At 36.2% G+C, this 16017-nt stretch overlaps 4 protein-coding genes across 4 annotated transcripts; 3 read left to right on the top strand and 1 right to left on the bottom strand.

The window, feature by feature from the left end:
• Window positions 1–214: 214 nt before the first annotated feature.
• BOI1 (Boi1p) lies at window positions 215–3172 on the bottom strand (the record flags this gene model as incomplete). Its single annotated transcript, XM_056221587.1, has 1 exon — window positions 215–3172. One exon carries the CDS (start codon window positions 3170–3172, stop codon window positions 215–217), a length of 2958 nt encoding a protein of 985 aa, XP_056080283.1.
• Window positions 3173–4419: 1247 nt separating this feature from the next.
• SMKI02G0280 (uncharacterized protein) lies at window positions 4420–5817 on the top strand (the record flags this gene model as incomplete). The annotated part of the gene is made up of 1 exon (XM_056221575.1): window positions 4420–5817. One exon carries the CDS (start codon window positions 4420–4422, stop codon window positions 5815–5817), a length of 1398 nt encoding a protein of 465 aa, XP_056080282.1.
• A 470-nt stretch (window positions 5818–6287) lies between these two features.
• Window positions 6288–7208, top strand: RPL23A (60S ribosomal protein uL14; the record flags this gene model as incomplete). Its single annotated transcript, XM_056221564.1, has 2 exons — window positions 6288–6329; window positions 6837–7208. The coding sequence occupies 2 exons, from the start codon at window positions 6288–6290 to the stop codon at window positions 7206–7208; spliced, it is 414 nt and encodes a 137-aa protein (XP_056080281.1).
• Window positions 7209–7634: 426 nt separating this feature from the next.
• On the top strand, window positions 7635–15995 carry TEL1 (DNA-binding protein kinase TEL1; the record flags this gene model as incomplete). Its single annotated transcript, XM_056221553.1, has 1 exon — window positions 7635–15995. The coding sequence occupies one exon, from the start codon at window positions 7635–7637 to the stop codon at window positions 15993–15995; it is 8361 nt and encodes a 2786-aa protein (XP_056080280.1).
• Window positions 15996–16017: the final 22 nt, after the last annotated feature.

Below are 16017 nucleotides of genomic sequence, written 5' to 3'. Positions count from 1 at the left end.
TGAATAACAATAAAACTTTGGTTCAAATATAAAATAGTTAAAGTGTTTGCCTTCATGGTCGTCGTGATGGACTCACTGAGATTGTCGGTTTTCATTTTACACATAAGTATTTTTATACTTAGATAGTTTATCAGTATGTATATTATGCTCTATTAAATATTAATTATTAAGGTGGTTAAATTGTTCAAAAGAAAAAAAAATGTTGTTGCAGCTTTTAAAGCCTGCCACCAGGATACTCAAATGCTTCACTTTCTAAATAATCATTAGAATTTACAAATTGTTTTTCTTCGATTGGATATTTAGAATTTCTTTTGTTTTGGGGTTCATCCCATTCAAATTGATCCCTCTCCTCTTCCTCTTCTGCATCTCGCAACTGGGTTTGTATCCTAGCCTCTTCCAGTAACGTTTGCGCCTTGCTTAAAGATATTGTTGGTGTGGCATATGAACTAATCACAGGTACACTGGTATCAATATCAATGGTGGCCTTTATTATGGCCGATAACCATGCCTTCATCTCAGATTTGTTCTCGACTGCAAAATAATGGACACGAGGTTCCGTAAAAGTTAATCCTTTTTTGCACCCTGGCTGTGGAGGAACCAATTTGAAACAATACTTTCCTTTTCCCAGGCTTGCAGCGTATAGGGAAATTAGTCTATCATCATCGCTGGCAGGTAAAACTCTATGAGCCGTTATGTCTATCAAGCCACGCTCCTTCTCATCATTGGTACTAGTAAAATAAGAAAGCCTCGTACCATGAAGCGTAAAAAATCTTTGCTTCCAAGTCCCCATAGTGCCGCTGCCTTTTTTACTCATCCAGCCTGAACAATCGGCGTTTTGCATGGATTCTTTTGCTGTTATGGAACGTATGCCTTCAGTAAAAGCAGATGTTTGTTGCTTTTTAGCGTTCGATCTTGGAAGTATTGATTTAACAGATTTTTGAGTAAGTTCACTGGGAGATCTTTTGGAATCCTTATTCCCAGAGGACGAATCTTTGGTGCCAGAGAAAATTTTTTTCCTACTCTTTTCCTCAGAGGGGCTATCCTTGGAGCCACTGTTATGTTTGTGCTTACTTTTATGTTTATATTTGTGCTTATGTTTACCTTCACGCGGTTGGGGTATCTCCTCTTTATTGCTATTGTTACTATTATGAGTGTCGCTGGGCACCAAAGCAATGTTGGATTTTGAATTTATGGGGCTCAAAGAAGTTTTCAAAGGGCTAGTAACTAACGAGTGTTTTCTACTATGGGAGTAAGACTGTGATCTTGCGTGTGAATAGGAATTCGATTGAGAGCGAGAATGGGAACTCATTTTAGAAGGGTCAATGGTAAAAGTTTGTTTCGAAGGTGATGTTGGATTTGACTGACTCTTTGAAGAAAAAAAGGATAATATAGAAGAGTTTCTTCTATGCTTTTTTATTTCAGAAAGTGATGCATCTCTCGAGTGCCCGTAAGACGACTTCTTGTGTGCCGAATCGAGAACCGATCTATTGGATTTTACGGGCTGTTTTGTTTCTTCTTCGTCAAAATTTGATTTGACTGGTGATAACATTGAAATTCTATTGAATAAATCAACGAATGAACTCCCAGACTCAGTCCTCTTATGGCCATTGTAGACAACTGAGTTTCTGTTCGGATGGTGGGAGGTAGCATTTGATGATATATTCGAAATTGCTGGAAGAGACTCGTCTGTATTAACTGTATTAATGGATGGTAAAGTGGCAGATGTCAACGTTGTTTTCCTAGAGTTTGAATCAAGACCATTCATAGGAGGGAACTTGAATTTTCCCGTTGAATTATCGGAAGATGTCGAAGAGTTGGTGGTTAACCCATTTAAATACACGCCTGAATTCTTGTTCTTGATTAGATTTGTCGGTTGCGGTGGAAATCTAGCAGTATTATTTGTATGTTTGTTGTTAAAAGAAGGTGATTGTGGTGGTTGAACGGGACTTGGATATGATGGTGGTTTTGGAGCTCTTCCTGGTGATTCAAAAATATCTTTGTCAACGAACAAGCTAGGTATTTCTGTCATATCCAAGACTTGTTCAGCCGAGTCCTGAAGTTTGAAATTTGGATTAACAACAACTGAGCTCGGTCTCTGAAGTTCTGTGGCGCCTGAAGAGGGCTTTCTATCACAGTTCGTCCCTCTTAACTTGCTGTTTGTAGTATCACGGTTGGAGGAAATTGGTTGTTGATTTTCGTCTTTACATACAGTGGCTGCAGGCATTAGTTGAGATGTTTGATTTGAAAAAGCAAAAGAAATGTAGTCGCTGGGAGACCCATTTGACAACGAATCAATCGCAGACTTGATGTTCCCTATTTCTTTGAATATCTCAAATCTTGTACCGAAAGAATTTATTTCTAATTCTTTCAAATGTTCCAATTTTAGTTCCAGTAGTATCTTCCCAGAGACCCTATGCTTCCTGAATTTATTGGAAGTATTTTGGTCAAATCCAACCACGACAAAATAGTCAGTGACTTCTTCTGGACTCCAGTTTTTAGCCATTTTTGGATCTAACGGATTAACGGATTCTGAGCTTGGCTCTAAAGATTTTGTTGAAATATTTGACATACTTGTATTTTTTAATGAATCAGAACTCAGGTTTAAATCGGCTGTACTAGAAAATACTGACCCACGTGTTGTGTTTCCCTCGTTTTGAGATTTATCTTGAATTAAAGTTTCTTCATCTTGCATCTCAAAAGCACTTAGTTGAGGAACTTTTGTGGCAGATTTCGACATGTCTTGTTCGACTGAATCATTTCTTAACTCTTCTAAAGCTTTATCTATATCGCTCATTGTACTCTTCAAAGACGTGTATCTGTTTTCTTGTTGCTGCGAGGAAATGGTCCCTATTTTACTCGTATTATTACTTAGAGTTCCATAATTGACACCTGAGTTGCTATTCTCTTTAGTTCGTATCTTACGCAGACTTTCTGATTTGTCCAAAGTTATCTTTTTAGTGAATACTGCTGGATATAAACCTTCTTCTTTGGTCCTCAAATTGCGCCCATAATACCAACCGTCATTGTACTCACCATCATCTGTAATGACTTCAATTTTGTCACCTGGTCTCATATTGAGCTCGTCCTCCATTCGTTTAGAGTATTCATTCACTGCAATGTACAGAGGAAAAGAACCGGTTTCCCTGCCTAAGTTATTTTTGTTGGAATTCATTTTTTATTTTTTATTGCAATATCTTCCAGTCACGTTGAGTTAGGACTTGATGAAATTACTAGTGGAACTATTGTTTCTATATACAGAAAACAGTAAAACTGCCTTAATGAGACGAGTGTTTGCTCTTAATCTGCGCACCCAGTTTTCGGATGTAAATTGGAAGATTTCTTGAAGGAATCGCACAGATTTGGATTCTTTTTCCTTTTCCTTTTCTTTTCTGCTAGATTTTTATTACCGTGTTATTCATTTTAACTTTCACGTCCTTTCGTTTGTTTTGGTACGGGGGAATGTCGTTTCCGACTACGCGGTTTCGAAAATAATGCAATGTGGCTGAGACCCTCTCTCCACACGTGATATCTTTATTATGCGATAGTCGAACGAGGTAAGAATACTATTAATTCTTGAATAAATCAGTAACCCTTTCGAAATGTTTAGAATATAACTGTGTAAAACTTTTTTTACGTATTCAAAAAAACATTTCTGAATACATCATGTTTTCATTTTAAATTTTTGTCACGGTTTTTGAGTATTTATTTTGAAAGACTTTCATTTTTTCAACATATTTAACACAAAAATCCCAGATTTTCTTAAGGAATTGCAAATAAGAAAACAAATTGAAACCTGTAAAAATCTGAGACTTGAATTTTCGAATCATCATCGCTTCTCTTAGGCCCAACCGCCGTAAAGACTACGTAATATTAGCCGTGATGTAAACCAAATAGCACTTAGATCCACAGAAACCCATGAATTGTATGCTTCATCGATATATTGTCCATATTATAAAAAATAAGTCAATTCTCTGTCAGACATTTTGTTTTTTATACGAGATGCCTTCCCATATCTCTCTAGCATATTTACTGCTTGTAACAAAGAAGAGACTCAGCAAACCGGTTATTCTTCATTTTTGGCTCACATTTTGTTAAGCAGGATAAGGGCTAAATAAGGAGATATTTGATTTGCCACCCTCAAGAGCCCTTGCGTTTTTATACATAATAATCTCGGCGGCTAAATAAGTAATTATCTCCGGGTAAAGCGCGCGGACATATCTTTCGTTTCCTTTATTTTTTTTCGGTAGAAGTTTTCTCAGGGTCCCCCCCCTTTGCAATTTAAAGATGGCCAAGCTAATGACAAAGAGCATACATGCGTTGAGGAACGGTCTTCTTCCTATTGTGCTGAGACTGTTGAAATAAGATTTAATTAATATTACTAAAGGTAAAAACCTTTGATTTTGTTTTGCGAGCATTAAGATGCCGTTTAATCATAATAGCAAGGCAAAGAGACCCAAGTTCCTATTAGACTTGCAAATCAAAGAACTAGTTAATATTCCTCAATCTTCGGGTTATTGCTATACAAAATGGCGTCTGAAGGACGGAACAGGTACTTCGGGACATAAAATAGCTCTAGATGGCGAACATCAATCTGCTTCCACTCAAAGTAGAGGTACAACAAAACACGTACATGTGCAGCACCATAGAGCACAATGGAATTATTCGCTAGACAAACCAATTTTAGTCAAACTTCATTTGGATAAAAATGGCAGGTTTTTGAAGAAGGCCTTAGTTTTGGACGTTTTTTTTGAGTTTGCGGATGCTAATTCAACATTAACTCCTAGCTCAAGTACTAATGGCAAAGTAAAGAAAACCACTCATGCTAATGCCACTGCACTAACTGCTACTGGAAATAATTCATATTCTCAGAAGATAACGGGTAAACTTCTGTTAGGGACAGTAGAAGTAGACATAACGGAATATGTCAAAGAAGACGAGACTCCGACAATGAACAGGTTCCTACTGAAGCACTCAAAGGTCAATTCTATAATCAATATTTCCCTGCTATTAAAATTAGTTAGAGGTTCTTATCAAGATTTCAACATATCAAAATCGTTTACTAATGGTCAGCTTGCTAATTTCAGGCCGGGCATAAACACTATACTGGATAACACGTCTGAGCTATCAAGCCCTACGTCTACATCGATTCAGATATCACCCAAGAACACCTTTTCTAATAGTAATGGTATTGGCACTTCTGCAGTGAAATCTAGCACGAATGGTCCAGGAAACAATACAAGTATCAAGTCACCTACATCTACCAACAAGAGCAGCAGAGCGACAACCAAGCCAGGACTTTCCACTACAATATCGTCTTCAATGAGTCCGCTAATCGAGAGCTTATATCAGAAGACGTTTAAATTACCTTGGGACCCAAGACCAGGGGAATTTACTCCGAGAGAATGCGTAGAGGATATTCTACAAGGCGGAAACGGTTGGGCTAAGAATGAGAAAGGTATTAATTTGATTGATTTACAGGCATTGAGGTTAAATGAAATGGAAGAAGAATATTACAATCCAAACTATGGTAATTACCCTGGGAACAAAGCAAACAGTTGGCCTCCAAACCCTAGCGATGACGGCTACAGTACCATGGGCAAAAGAGAATATCTGGAGAAAAAACAAAACTGGAGCCACATGTCACGTGCACAACGAGCGAAACTAAGAACTCATGACGACGAGGATCAAGAAAATATAGTTGATAATGAAGAAAGTGGCCAGAATAATGACGTTGTCGAAGATAGCAACCCCACAGACTTTTTAACGGATAGAATAAGAGAAAACAAGAATTGGTCTACTATAACCCCAACGAGCTAAACTTTTATATTTTTTATTAGATGGTAATCAAAACTTGCAGTATTGAATTTAATTATTTCAATAGTATCTCCAAATAAAAGGTAGAATATAACTGACGACTTTAACACCAGTACATCATGTATTGTGAGAATTTTCTTAAAAACACCCATGCAGTTTCATTTTAGTAAAAACAAAATTCCTTGCTCATCATTTCTCTTTGACAGAAACCGCCGTACAACAGGAATGAGGCTTGCATAGGGATGTTGAAAAGACAAAAAGAAAGAAAGCATCAACCCAAACACGCTCGGGTTGAAAAATTTAATATGAGCCTAATACGTGCTGTAGCCATTATGTACCAGCTCCCGCTCACAACAATATTGTCATAATGCTATGGTCATATTTGATATAGTAGCTTAAAGCTCTTGTTATCGTTGTTTTCAATCTTGGGTTCACAAAAGATATAAAGTCAACTTACCCATATATAACTAAAAATGTCCGGTAACGGTGCTCAAGGTACTAAGTTTAGAATCTCAGTATGTTAAATTTTTATTTTCCACAATGTAGTTTGGTTAAATTGATTATAAAGTAAGGTTTTTGAGATTTACTGTAGCAGACAACAAAAATAAAGGTCAACGAAATTGAACGCTAAGTGTGTAGCCTGGTTATACTTTTACTGAAGAAATTTTTCATAATGAATGGTCTATATGCCCCATCGCTATTTACACCCTGCCAAAAGTACAACAGTGTACCTAACTGATAATATTCAAATGATTCAACGGCCTGCCTTCATAGGTATGTACGTACGTGGAAAACTTACAAATGGTATCAGAATATTTCAAATCAAAAGTTATATACCGTAACCATGTTTTATTTTCCTATGCTTGTCAACATTATTGGATAACCGTCAAAATCAACCAAGATTTCACAAATGTCTCGCTTAACTTCTATATTTACAGATCAATCACTCAATTCCAAAACTTCCCGACTTTTTTTACTAACAATTGTGCTCATTCTTTAATTATGAGGTATATTTTAACTAGTTAGGTCTACCAGTCGGTGCCATCATGAACTGCGCTGACAACAGTGGTGCCAGAAACTTGTACATTATTGCCGTCAAGGGTTCTGGTTCCAGATTGAACAGATTGCCTGCCGCCTCCCTAGGTGATATGGTTATGGCCACTGTTAAGAAAGGTAAGCCAGAATTAAGAAAGAAGGTTATGCCAGCTATTGTTGTTCGTCAAGCCAAGTCCTGGAGAAGAAGGGATGGTGTCTTCTTGTATTTTGAAGACAATGCTGGTGTCATCGCCAATCCAAAGGGTGAAATGAAGGGTTCTGCTATTACCGGCCCAGTCGGTAAGGAATGTGCCGATTTGTGGCCAAGAGTTGCATCTAACTCCGGTGTCGTTGTGTAAAGAGAATATTGTTTGACTCTTACTTTTAGACTTTACAAATATGTATACTTTCTTTATAAATACAATCTCGAACAGATTGAAGAATCTCAATTGATCCATTGCATTTTTAGAGGAAAACATTTATATTACTCACTTAGTTTGTGGATTCCCTGTAGTTGCGAATATGCTGTACACCTTTTCTTGGGGTACGTCAGAAAAGCGTATACACGTTGATTAGATAAGATTGCATGTGATGGAACAATTTGCAAGCGAGAAACAAGTAACGGTTTTAGCCGTGAAGTATGCGTTTTGATATTTTCAAGATTAACTAGACTAAGTTGATAAAGTAAGATAAGCCAATAGCTCTTCCAGTACTCGTAAAGAAGGCAAACAATTCGAAAGGAAATCTACGAAAGAAGAAGGGCAAGCTAGTAGGTATCATAAGCAATGGAGGATCATGGAATCCAAGAAACTTTGAAGTTGTTATCGTCAACAAAGATTAAAGAGAGGAACAGTGCTTTGGATGAGCTAACGACGGTTTTAAAAGAAGATCCAGAGCGGATACCAACTAAGGCCATACCTACAACAGCGGATGCTCTCATAGAGTTACTTGCATCTGAACACACAAAATATTGTGAACTTCTTCGAAACTCGACAGATTCAACAACTAATAAGTTGTCACTTAGTGAGAGCAGACTCTCTTCAATATCATATGTTTTAAGATTATTTGTAGAGAAGTCATGCACAAGATTTAAGGTGAAAACTTTAAAACTACTTATCGCAGTAGTGCCTGAATTAATGATTGAGGACGGGTCTCAAAGATTATTGTACGCAGTTTCAGTACATCTATCATTTGCTCTAGATGCTTTAACCAGTAGTGACCCTTTCAAACTAAAGTTTATGGTGCACCAATGGATATCCTTAGTCAACAAGATTTGTGAGTATTCTCGGAACCAAATGAAGATATCAATAGTAGACAAAACATTAACTAATTTTTTATCAATTCTCCTGAACCTAATAGCATTAGACACTGTCGGTATATATCAAGTGACAAGAACAATTATTTGGACCGTGATAGATTTTCTGAGATTAAGTAAAAAAGAGAATGGAAATACGAGATTAATAATGTCTTTAATTAATCAATTAATTTTGAAGTGCCATTGCTTAAGCATTATTGATATACTTATGCTAATAAAGGAAACATGGAGTTACAACCTCACAATCGGCTTCACTTCCAACGAATTAATTCAAGATCAATTGTCACTGTTTGATGTTATGTCAAGTGAACTAATGAACCATAAACTTCCGTATATGATTGGTCAAGAGAAGTATACTGAGGAACTTCTTTCTGAATCTCTTGTATCTTCATATCGCGAGTATATTATTCTGCGCTTAGGTAATTACGACCCTCGATCATTCACACTAAATTGTATAGAGTTCTCATATATGCAAGAGTCAAGTGATGAAAAGCCATGGTTTGAATTGTATGATTTTAGGCTTAGAGACAAAAAAGGCGCGTCAGAATGGTTAAGAATACTAGGCATCACAAAGTCATTATTAACATACTTTGCATTGTACAACAAAAATAAAAGTGAGTCCTTACTATTCAAAAGGAGGAAATATGATTCGGATATACGTTCTATTTTACGAGCCTCAGACGATATGGACACATTTCTTATTCATCTTCTAGAGGAGGATAGTTCTCACAAATTTGAACTACTTGGATTACTGTTATGCTCATTTTATGGAACGCTAAAAGATTTTTCGAAGAGTTTCACAAATCAAATGAAAGAACTTCTGTTCTCAAAATTTGAAAGAATTCAATCCTTCAATTGGGTTTGCTTTTCATTCATTCCCTTATTGTCTCAAGTAACATGCGAATTAAGCAATGATGACATGATACGCTTATTCAAAGTTTGCTTACCATTAGTGAAGTCAAAAGAATCTTGCCAAATTAGTTGTATTTTATTGGCCAACTCTATAAAGTTTTCGAAGCACCTTTTTTCTGATGAGAAAACTATCAATCAAATATGTGATTTTTATGAACTATCTGATATTTTAGGCCCCATACTAATTTCTAATGAGTCGTTCATGCTATGGGGATACCTTCAGCATTTCGGTAAAGATTTTCAATCGATGAATGGTATGTCATCCGCTGATAGAATTTTCGAGTGGTTGAAATCGAAGTGGAGCCAGTTGTATGAAGCTGATGATAAGCAAGATCAATTCTGTAATTTTATGTGTTGGTTAGGTAACAAATATGATCCGAAGGATCCATTCAATGACAGAAAGCACAGGAGAATGAATGGGATTCCATCATCTTGGAATGAAAACAGCGAGGTTTGGCAACATTTTCGAGAGCAGCGACAATTTCTTCTTGGTATGAAACTAGAAAAAAAATCGAAATGTTTAAACACTCCCTTTTTTAATTTACCAAAAGTTGCCTTAAACATTACACGATATAACGATACTCTTTACAGGTTATTAGAGAACGCTGAAAGTGAGGCGTTGTCGTCACCTTTACAAAAGTTCACATGGGCAGCGAAATTACTACAAATCGTAGATAATCTCTCTGGAGATTCTACTTTTTCCGAATTTATTTCAGCATACAATAGAACAATCGCAATAACTATTCCAAAACTTAATCTTGATAACCAAACTTCCTACGATTTTTTCTTTGATGAAGTTCTATCAATCCGTACCGTAAATGTCGACCATTTGGTGTTTGACAAGATAGATATGAAAAGCATTGTCGATGATTTCATCGGCTTACAGAAAAAAAAACCTCAAGCGGGAGTTACTATCGTCAATTACTTTGAAACCTCGTCAGAAGAGGCTGCACAGAATATCAATCCATATGAAATAGAGAGTAAGTTTCAGAAGCCTCACCATTCGACCATGGATAAAGTATTGGAAGCTTACCTATGGGCCTCAAAGGGAAAAAGTTTCTCGGAGCGTTTAATGGCCATATTAGAGTTTTCTGATCTTATTACTACAGATGTATTTATATCCTATCTTAGTACTGTTTGCCTGTGGTTAAAACAAACGATTGCGGATAGATCCTCCTATAAAAAAGTCTTGGAAGAGTTTACAGAAGTTTTGGGTGAAAAATTGCTTTGCAATCACTATAGTTCTTCAAATCAAGCAATGTTTTTACTTACATCATATATCGAAGCAATAAGGCCGCAGTGGCTATCATATCCTGATCAACCCCTGAATTCAGATTGCAATGATATCCTCGATTGGATAATATCAAGATTTGAGGATAACTCTTTTACTGGTGTCGCCGCTACGATCAATCTGTCCAAACTGTTGCTTAGCCTACTTCAAAATCATGATCTTTCTCATGGGTCAGTCAGAGGCGGAAAGCAAAGGGTTTTTGCCACGTTTATTAAGTGTCTAAAAAGGCTAGATTCCTCTAGTATTATTAACGTGCTGAGTATCATCTCGAATTATATGGCTCAAGTAAGCTACAATAATCAAAGTATCATATTTTCCGAGATTAAAAGCTTATTCGGACCACCTCAGCAGAGTCTTGAAAAATCAGCTTTTTACTCACTCACAATGTCCATGTTATCTTTAGTGTCTTACCCAAGCCTAGTTTTTTCTTTAGAGGACATGATGACGTACTCAAGCTTCAAACATACCCGCGCGTTTATTAAGCAAGCTCTGAATAAAATATCGAGTACTTTGTGCCATAAAAATCTTACGGAACTCTTTGAATTCTGTAAATTTGATTTGATTTTGTACTGGTTTAACAGAACAAAGGTGCCGAGTACTGACCTAGAAAAAGAATGGGATATAACTCTTTTTGGGTTTACTGACATTTATGAATTTCTTGGGAGATATTTTGTAGAAGTCTCTGCCATTTATTTCTCTCAAGGTTTCAACCAAAAAAGAGTCTTGGATTTATTACACACGATTACTGGGAATGATGATGCTTACCTGGTATATTACAGCTACTACTTGTGCATTCCGCTCGCCTTTATCAGTAGCGGTGTAAACGAACTAATATTTGATATACTGCCCCAAATATCGGGTAAAGCAACGGTAAATCACCACCGAAAGTACCGTTTGTTGATGCTTAAATGGATTATGAAATTTATAGATTTGGGATCACTTACAGAAGTTAAGTCCACTGTTGAAAAACTATCTCCAAATTCATACCTTTCCCATTTTCTATTTGAGAATTCCAGTGCTTCTATGAGATATCAGTACCCACTTCATATACCACTAACTTTAGGAACAAGTTTACTTCAATCGCGCTTTTCTTGTGAGAAGAATAATATCCAAGAATTCAAGCTTTTATTTCTTTCGGTTGTTACCGATCTTGAAAAAGCATCCACTTATACAGAAAAACTGCAATGTGTAAGAGAATTAAAATTTCTTTTGGTATTGTACGAAAATGTACTTGTAAAGTCATCAACCTTGAACTTTATCATAATTCGGCTTTCAAAATTCCTGATTGATATACAGATTCATAACGAAATAATAACGGTTTTCAGCTCATTGTTAAATCTCGCTGACAAAGACATGTTAAAGATAGAGCAGTCCTTGCCCAAATTATTCTGCAAAATCTTTATTTATTTGAGAGAAAATCAAAAGCTCTGTCCTTCTTTTCAGCAGGCTATAAAGCTAATAGAGCATTGGGATCTCATCAAAATTAAGACTTGGAAATACTGTCTCCATGCAATATTTGGAAATGTACTTCATGATGATATTTATGAAAATACAGAACTGTTGGACGCTGATGATTGTAGTTTAGACGATGTTATCTTGGTTTCCTTACTTTTTTCATATGCTAGAAAACCTGTGGTTTCAAAAATTGATTGTTCCCTTTCTAATGCATTTGCACTTAACATTTTGAAATATCATGTTCCAAAGGAATACCTAAGCAAGAATTTCAAATTATGGTTTGCAACCCTTTCAAGAAACATTTCACGCCAAGAAATCCGTATGGAGAGTACTCGAAACTTTAATAGTGAGTTTCATTTAAAGAACTTTGAAACGGCATTTAACCATCCTGGATTACCGCATATGGTATACCGACGTATCTCAATGTTCAATGAGCAAGCCGAGCTATATGATTCTACTGAGGTGTTTTTCCTTTCTGAATGTATTTTAACATACTTGGTAGGCTACTCAATGGAAAATAGCGAAAGTGAGTTTTGTCTTACGGACGAGGCATTGGAAAATCATAAGGATAAAGTCGCATCACTGGATAAAGATGCACTAAACGCTATATACCCATTAGGAAACGATGTTGGAATGGAAACATTCATATGTGATTATTATTTATCACGAAACGAACCGTACAGTTGTTGGATAGCTAAATTAGCCTGTGGGTTGATCAATCAAATATCCTTCAATATACCACATATTATTTGCTTATATCCTTTGTGCAAAGCATCAACAACTTTCAGTGAATTAGCACTTAATGATTTGTTCTTTCTTTCGATGACTTACGATCCGAAAAGTTGTTTAAAGTGGAGTGATCAAATATTTTCCCAATTGACAATGCTGCTAAACGTTAAAGATTTTAAGATAAAGCTAAGATTGCTTTTTAGTGTAATTAAAATGATTAGAATGGGTTCAAGATACAAAGAACGAAACTGTTTACGCGCGTATTCAAGCTTAGACTTGGAAAAAATTTACCAGATTTCTCTTTTAATAGAAGAGTTCAAGTTTGGCTACTTATTATTTGAGGAAATGAACATGCCAAAAATTAAGGAAATGAATATAAATACGCTCCAAAAAATTTACGAATCCATTAATGATAGCGATTTTATAGCGGGTTTACCTGTTCCACATTCAATAGAAGGTGTTTTGAAATCTATCAATAGAATCGAATCAAATACATGGAAGCGTTTTCTTTTCAATAATGCTGATTTTGATGCCAATTATACCACTTCGTTGAAGAAAGAAAAAGAACCGTTAATTAGGGCTACCGAAGATAGCGGTTTCTACAGTTTGGCCAGCTTATTGGAAAGTAGAACAGCATCCAGTGATGTTTTCAAATGGAATTTAGAACTAGGAGACTGGAAATTACTGACTCCAAAAATTATCGATTCCAGGGCAAAAGGATTGTACCATGCTATCAAAAACATACCGCAAAACGTTGGTTATGTTGAAAAGAGCTTAGAGAAATCTCTGTTAGCGATCTTTGATTCTCGGCAATATTTTACTTCTCAAGATGAGTGGATGGATACTTTAAACGCAATTATTGAATTTATTAGAATAGCATCAAGTTCACAGAATGTTACATCTTTTTCGCTAACACTGATGTCTATCATGAAAGATGATAAGGAAAAGTTGAAGACCATTGATTTTTGTGATCACAAAGTGACGTTAAAAGGTAGGCACACTTTGATGAGTGTACTTTCAAAGAAATCACTAGCGGAAAATGTAGGGAACCCAAAGTATTTACACCTTGGATCTATTATTCAACTTGTTAATTATATTCAGTTAGCAATTGACAATGGTGCATCCCAAGATGCGCTAAGAAATGCTACTTTAATGAGTAATATAGTCAAGAATACCGCTAAATTGTATGAAGACCCTGCTATATTATTTCAAATTGAAAGACTAGCAAGTTACATGTCTGCCAATGCACTCTGGGAGTCGCGAGAGTATAATGTACCGGTAATGATAATGAGGGACCTTTTAAACCGTGATAAATTAAATCTTGACGAAAGTGTACTTTACAACCATTTCAAAGTACTTCTCGATGTACCCATCGACCAAATTAAAGCTCGTTTGGTTAAATGGAGCTCGGAATCCAGATTTGAATCAGCTGCGGCAATATACGAAGAAAACATTGTTAATTGGGATATAAATGTCGATGACCATAAATCAAGCTCTGATGTTTTTTACACACTTGGAAGTTTTCTCGATGAACAGGCACAAAAGTTACGATCAAATGGAGAGATCGAGGATAGAGAACGCAGGTCACATACCGGGAAGGCTACCTTGAAAGCTTTGGAGTTAATATACAAGAACACAAAACTACCAGAAAACGAAAGGAAAGATGCAAAAAGGCATTACAATCGTGTCATGCTACAATATAATAGAGATTCAGAATTATTAAAAGCACTGCTTCTTCAGAAAGAAAAGTTTTTATGGCATGCACTCCATTTTTATCTCAATACTTTAGTATTCAGCAATAAATATGATAATGACGTTATTGACAAATTCTGTGGTTTGTGGTTTGAACATGATGACAATAGTAAGATAAATCAATTGCTATATAAAGAAATTGGGACAATACCAAGCTGGAAATTCTTACCTTGGGTAAATCAAATTGCGTCAAAAATATCTATAGAGGAGAATGAATTTCAGAGGCCGTTGCAACTAACTATGAAACGGCTTCTTTACAAACTGCCATATGATTCTCTTTATTCAGTTATGAGCATATTGCTATATGAAAAGCAGTCTAATAAGGATACGAGCATATCACAAAAAATTGAAGCCGTCAAAAAGATTCTTCTGGAGTTGCAAGGGTACGACAAAGGCGCTTTTGCGAAAAAGTACCTCTTCCCTGTACAAGTATTTTGTGAAATGTCTGTAGAGTTAGCAAACCTTAAATTTGCGCAAAATACAAAAATTTTGCATTTAGCTAATTTGAAGATTGGTCAATATTGGCTGACTCAGCTAAGCACGGAGAAGCTTCCTCTTCCTACGAGTAACTTTACAATCAAAAGTTCTGCTGACGGAAGGAAAGATCGCCCTTATATTGTATCCGTTAATGAAACAATAAGCATCACCACTACGGGACTGTCTTTGCCGAAAATAATTACTTTTAACATTTCAGATGGTACAAAACAAAAGGTTTTGATGAAAGGTAGTAATGATGATCTAAGGCAAGACGCAATTATGGAGCAAGTATTTCAGCAGGTTAATAAGGTTCTTCAAAATGATAAAGAGCTAAGAAAGTTAGATCTGGGTATTAGAACATATAAAGTGGTCCCATTAGGACCGAAAGCTGGAATTATTGAATTTGTTGCAAATTCGACGTCGTTACATCAGATACTGAGTAAGCTACATACAAATGACAAAATAACATTTGACCAGGCAAGGAAAGCTATGAAAGCAGTTCAAACAAAATCAAACAAAGAGAGACTGAAAACTTATTTAAAAATTACAGCTGAAATTAGGCCTCAATTAAGAAACTTTTTTTTTGATTCTTTTCCCGATCCATGTGACTGGTTTGATGCTAAGAAAAAGTATACAAAAGGTGTTGCTGCCAGCTCTATTGTTGGGTACATATTAGGCCTCGGCGATAGGCATTTGAACAACATTCTGCTTGATTGTTCTACTGGTGAACCCATTCATATAGATTTGGGAATTGCTTTCGATCAGGGGAGACTTCTTCCCATTCCAGAATTGATCCCCTTTAGATTAACTAGGGACATTGTTGATGGATTTGGAGTTACAGGTGTTGATGGCTTATTTAGGAGAAGTTGTGAAAGGGTTTATGCAGTGCTAAGAAAAGATTACATTAAGGTGATGTGTGTCCTGAACATCTTGAAATGGGATCCTCTCTATTCTTGGGTAATGTCACCGGTTAAAAAATACGAGCATTTATTTGAAGAAGAGCGTGTCATTAAGAATTTCGATGACGTCAGTAAGTTCATGAGTAGCAACGACAGGAATGAAAATCAAGAGTCTTACAGAGCTCTTAAAGGTGTGGAAGAAAAACTTATGGGCAATGGCTTAAGTGTAGAATCAAGTGTACAGGACTTAATTCAACAAGCCACAGATCCATCGAACTTGAGTGTTATATACATGGGGTGGTCCCCTTTTTATTAGTTGTTCTACGGAAGCTTTGTAC

Source organism: Saccharomyces mikatae, assembly GCF_947241705.1.
Source record: "Saccharomyces mikatae IFO 1815 strain IFO1815 genome assembly, chromosome: 2".
Classification (NCBI taxonomy): Eukaryota; Fungi; Ascomycota; class Saccharomycetes; order Saccharomycetales; family Saccharomycetaceae; genus Saccharomyces; species Saccharomyces mikatae.
Note: the sequence above shows the minus strand (reverse complement) of the source record. Positions and strands in the feature narration are given on the sequence as shown.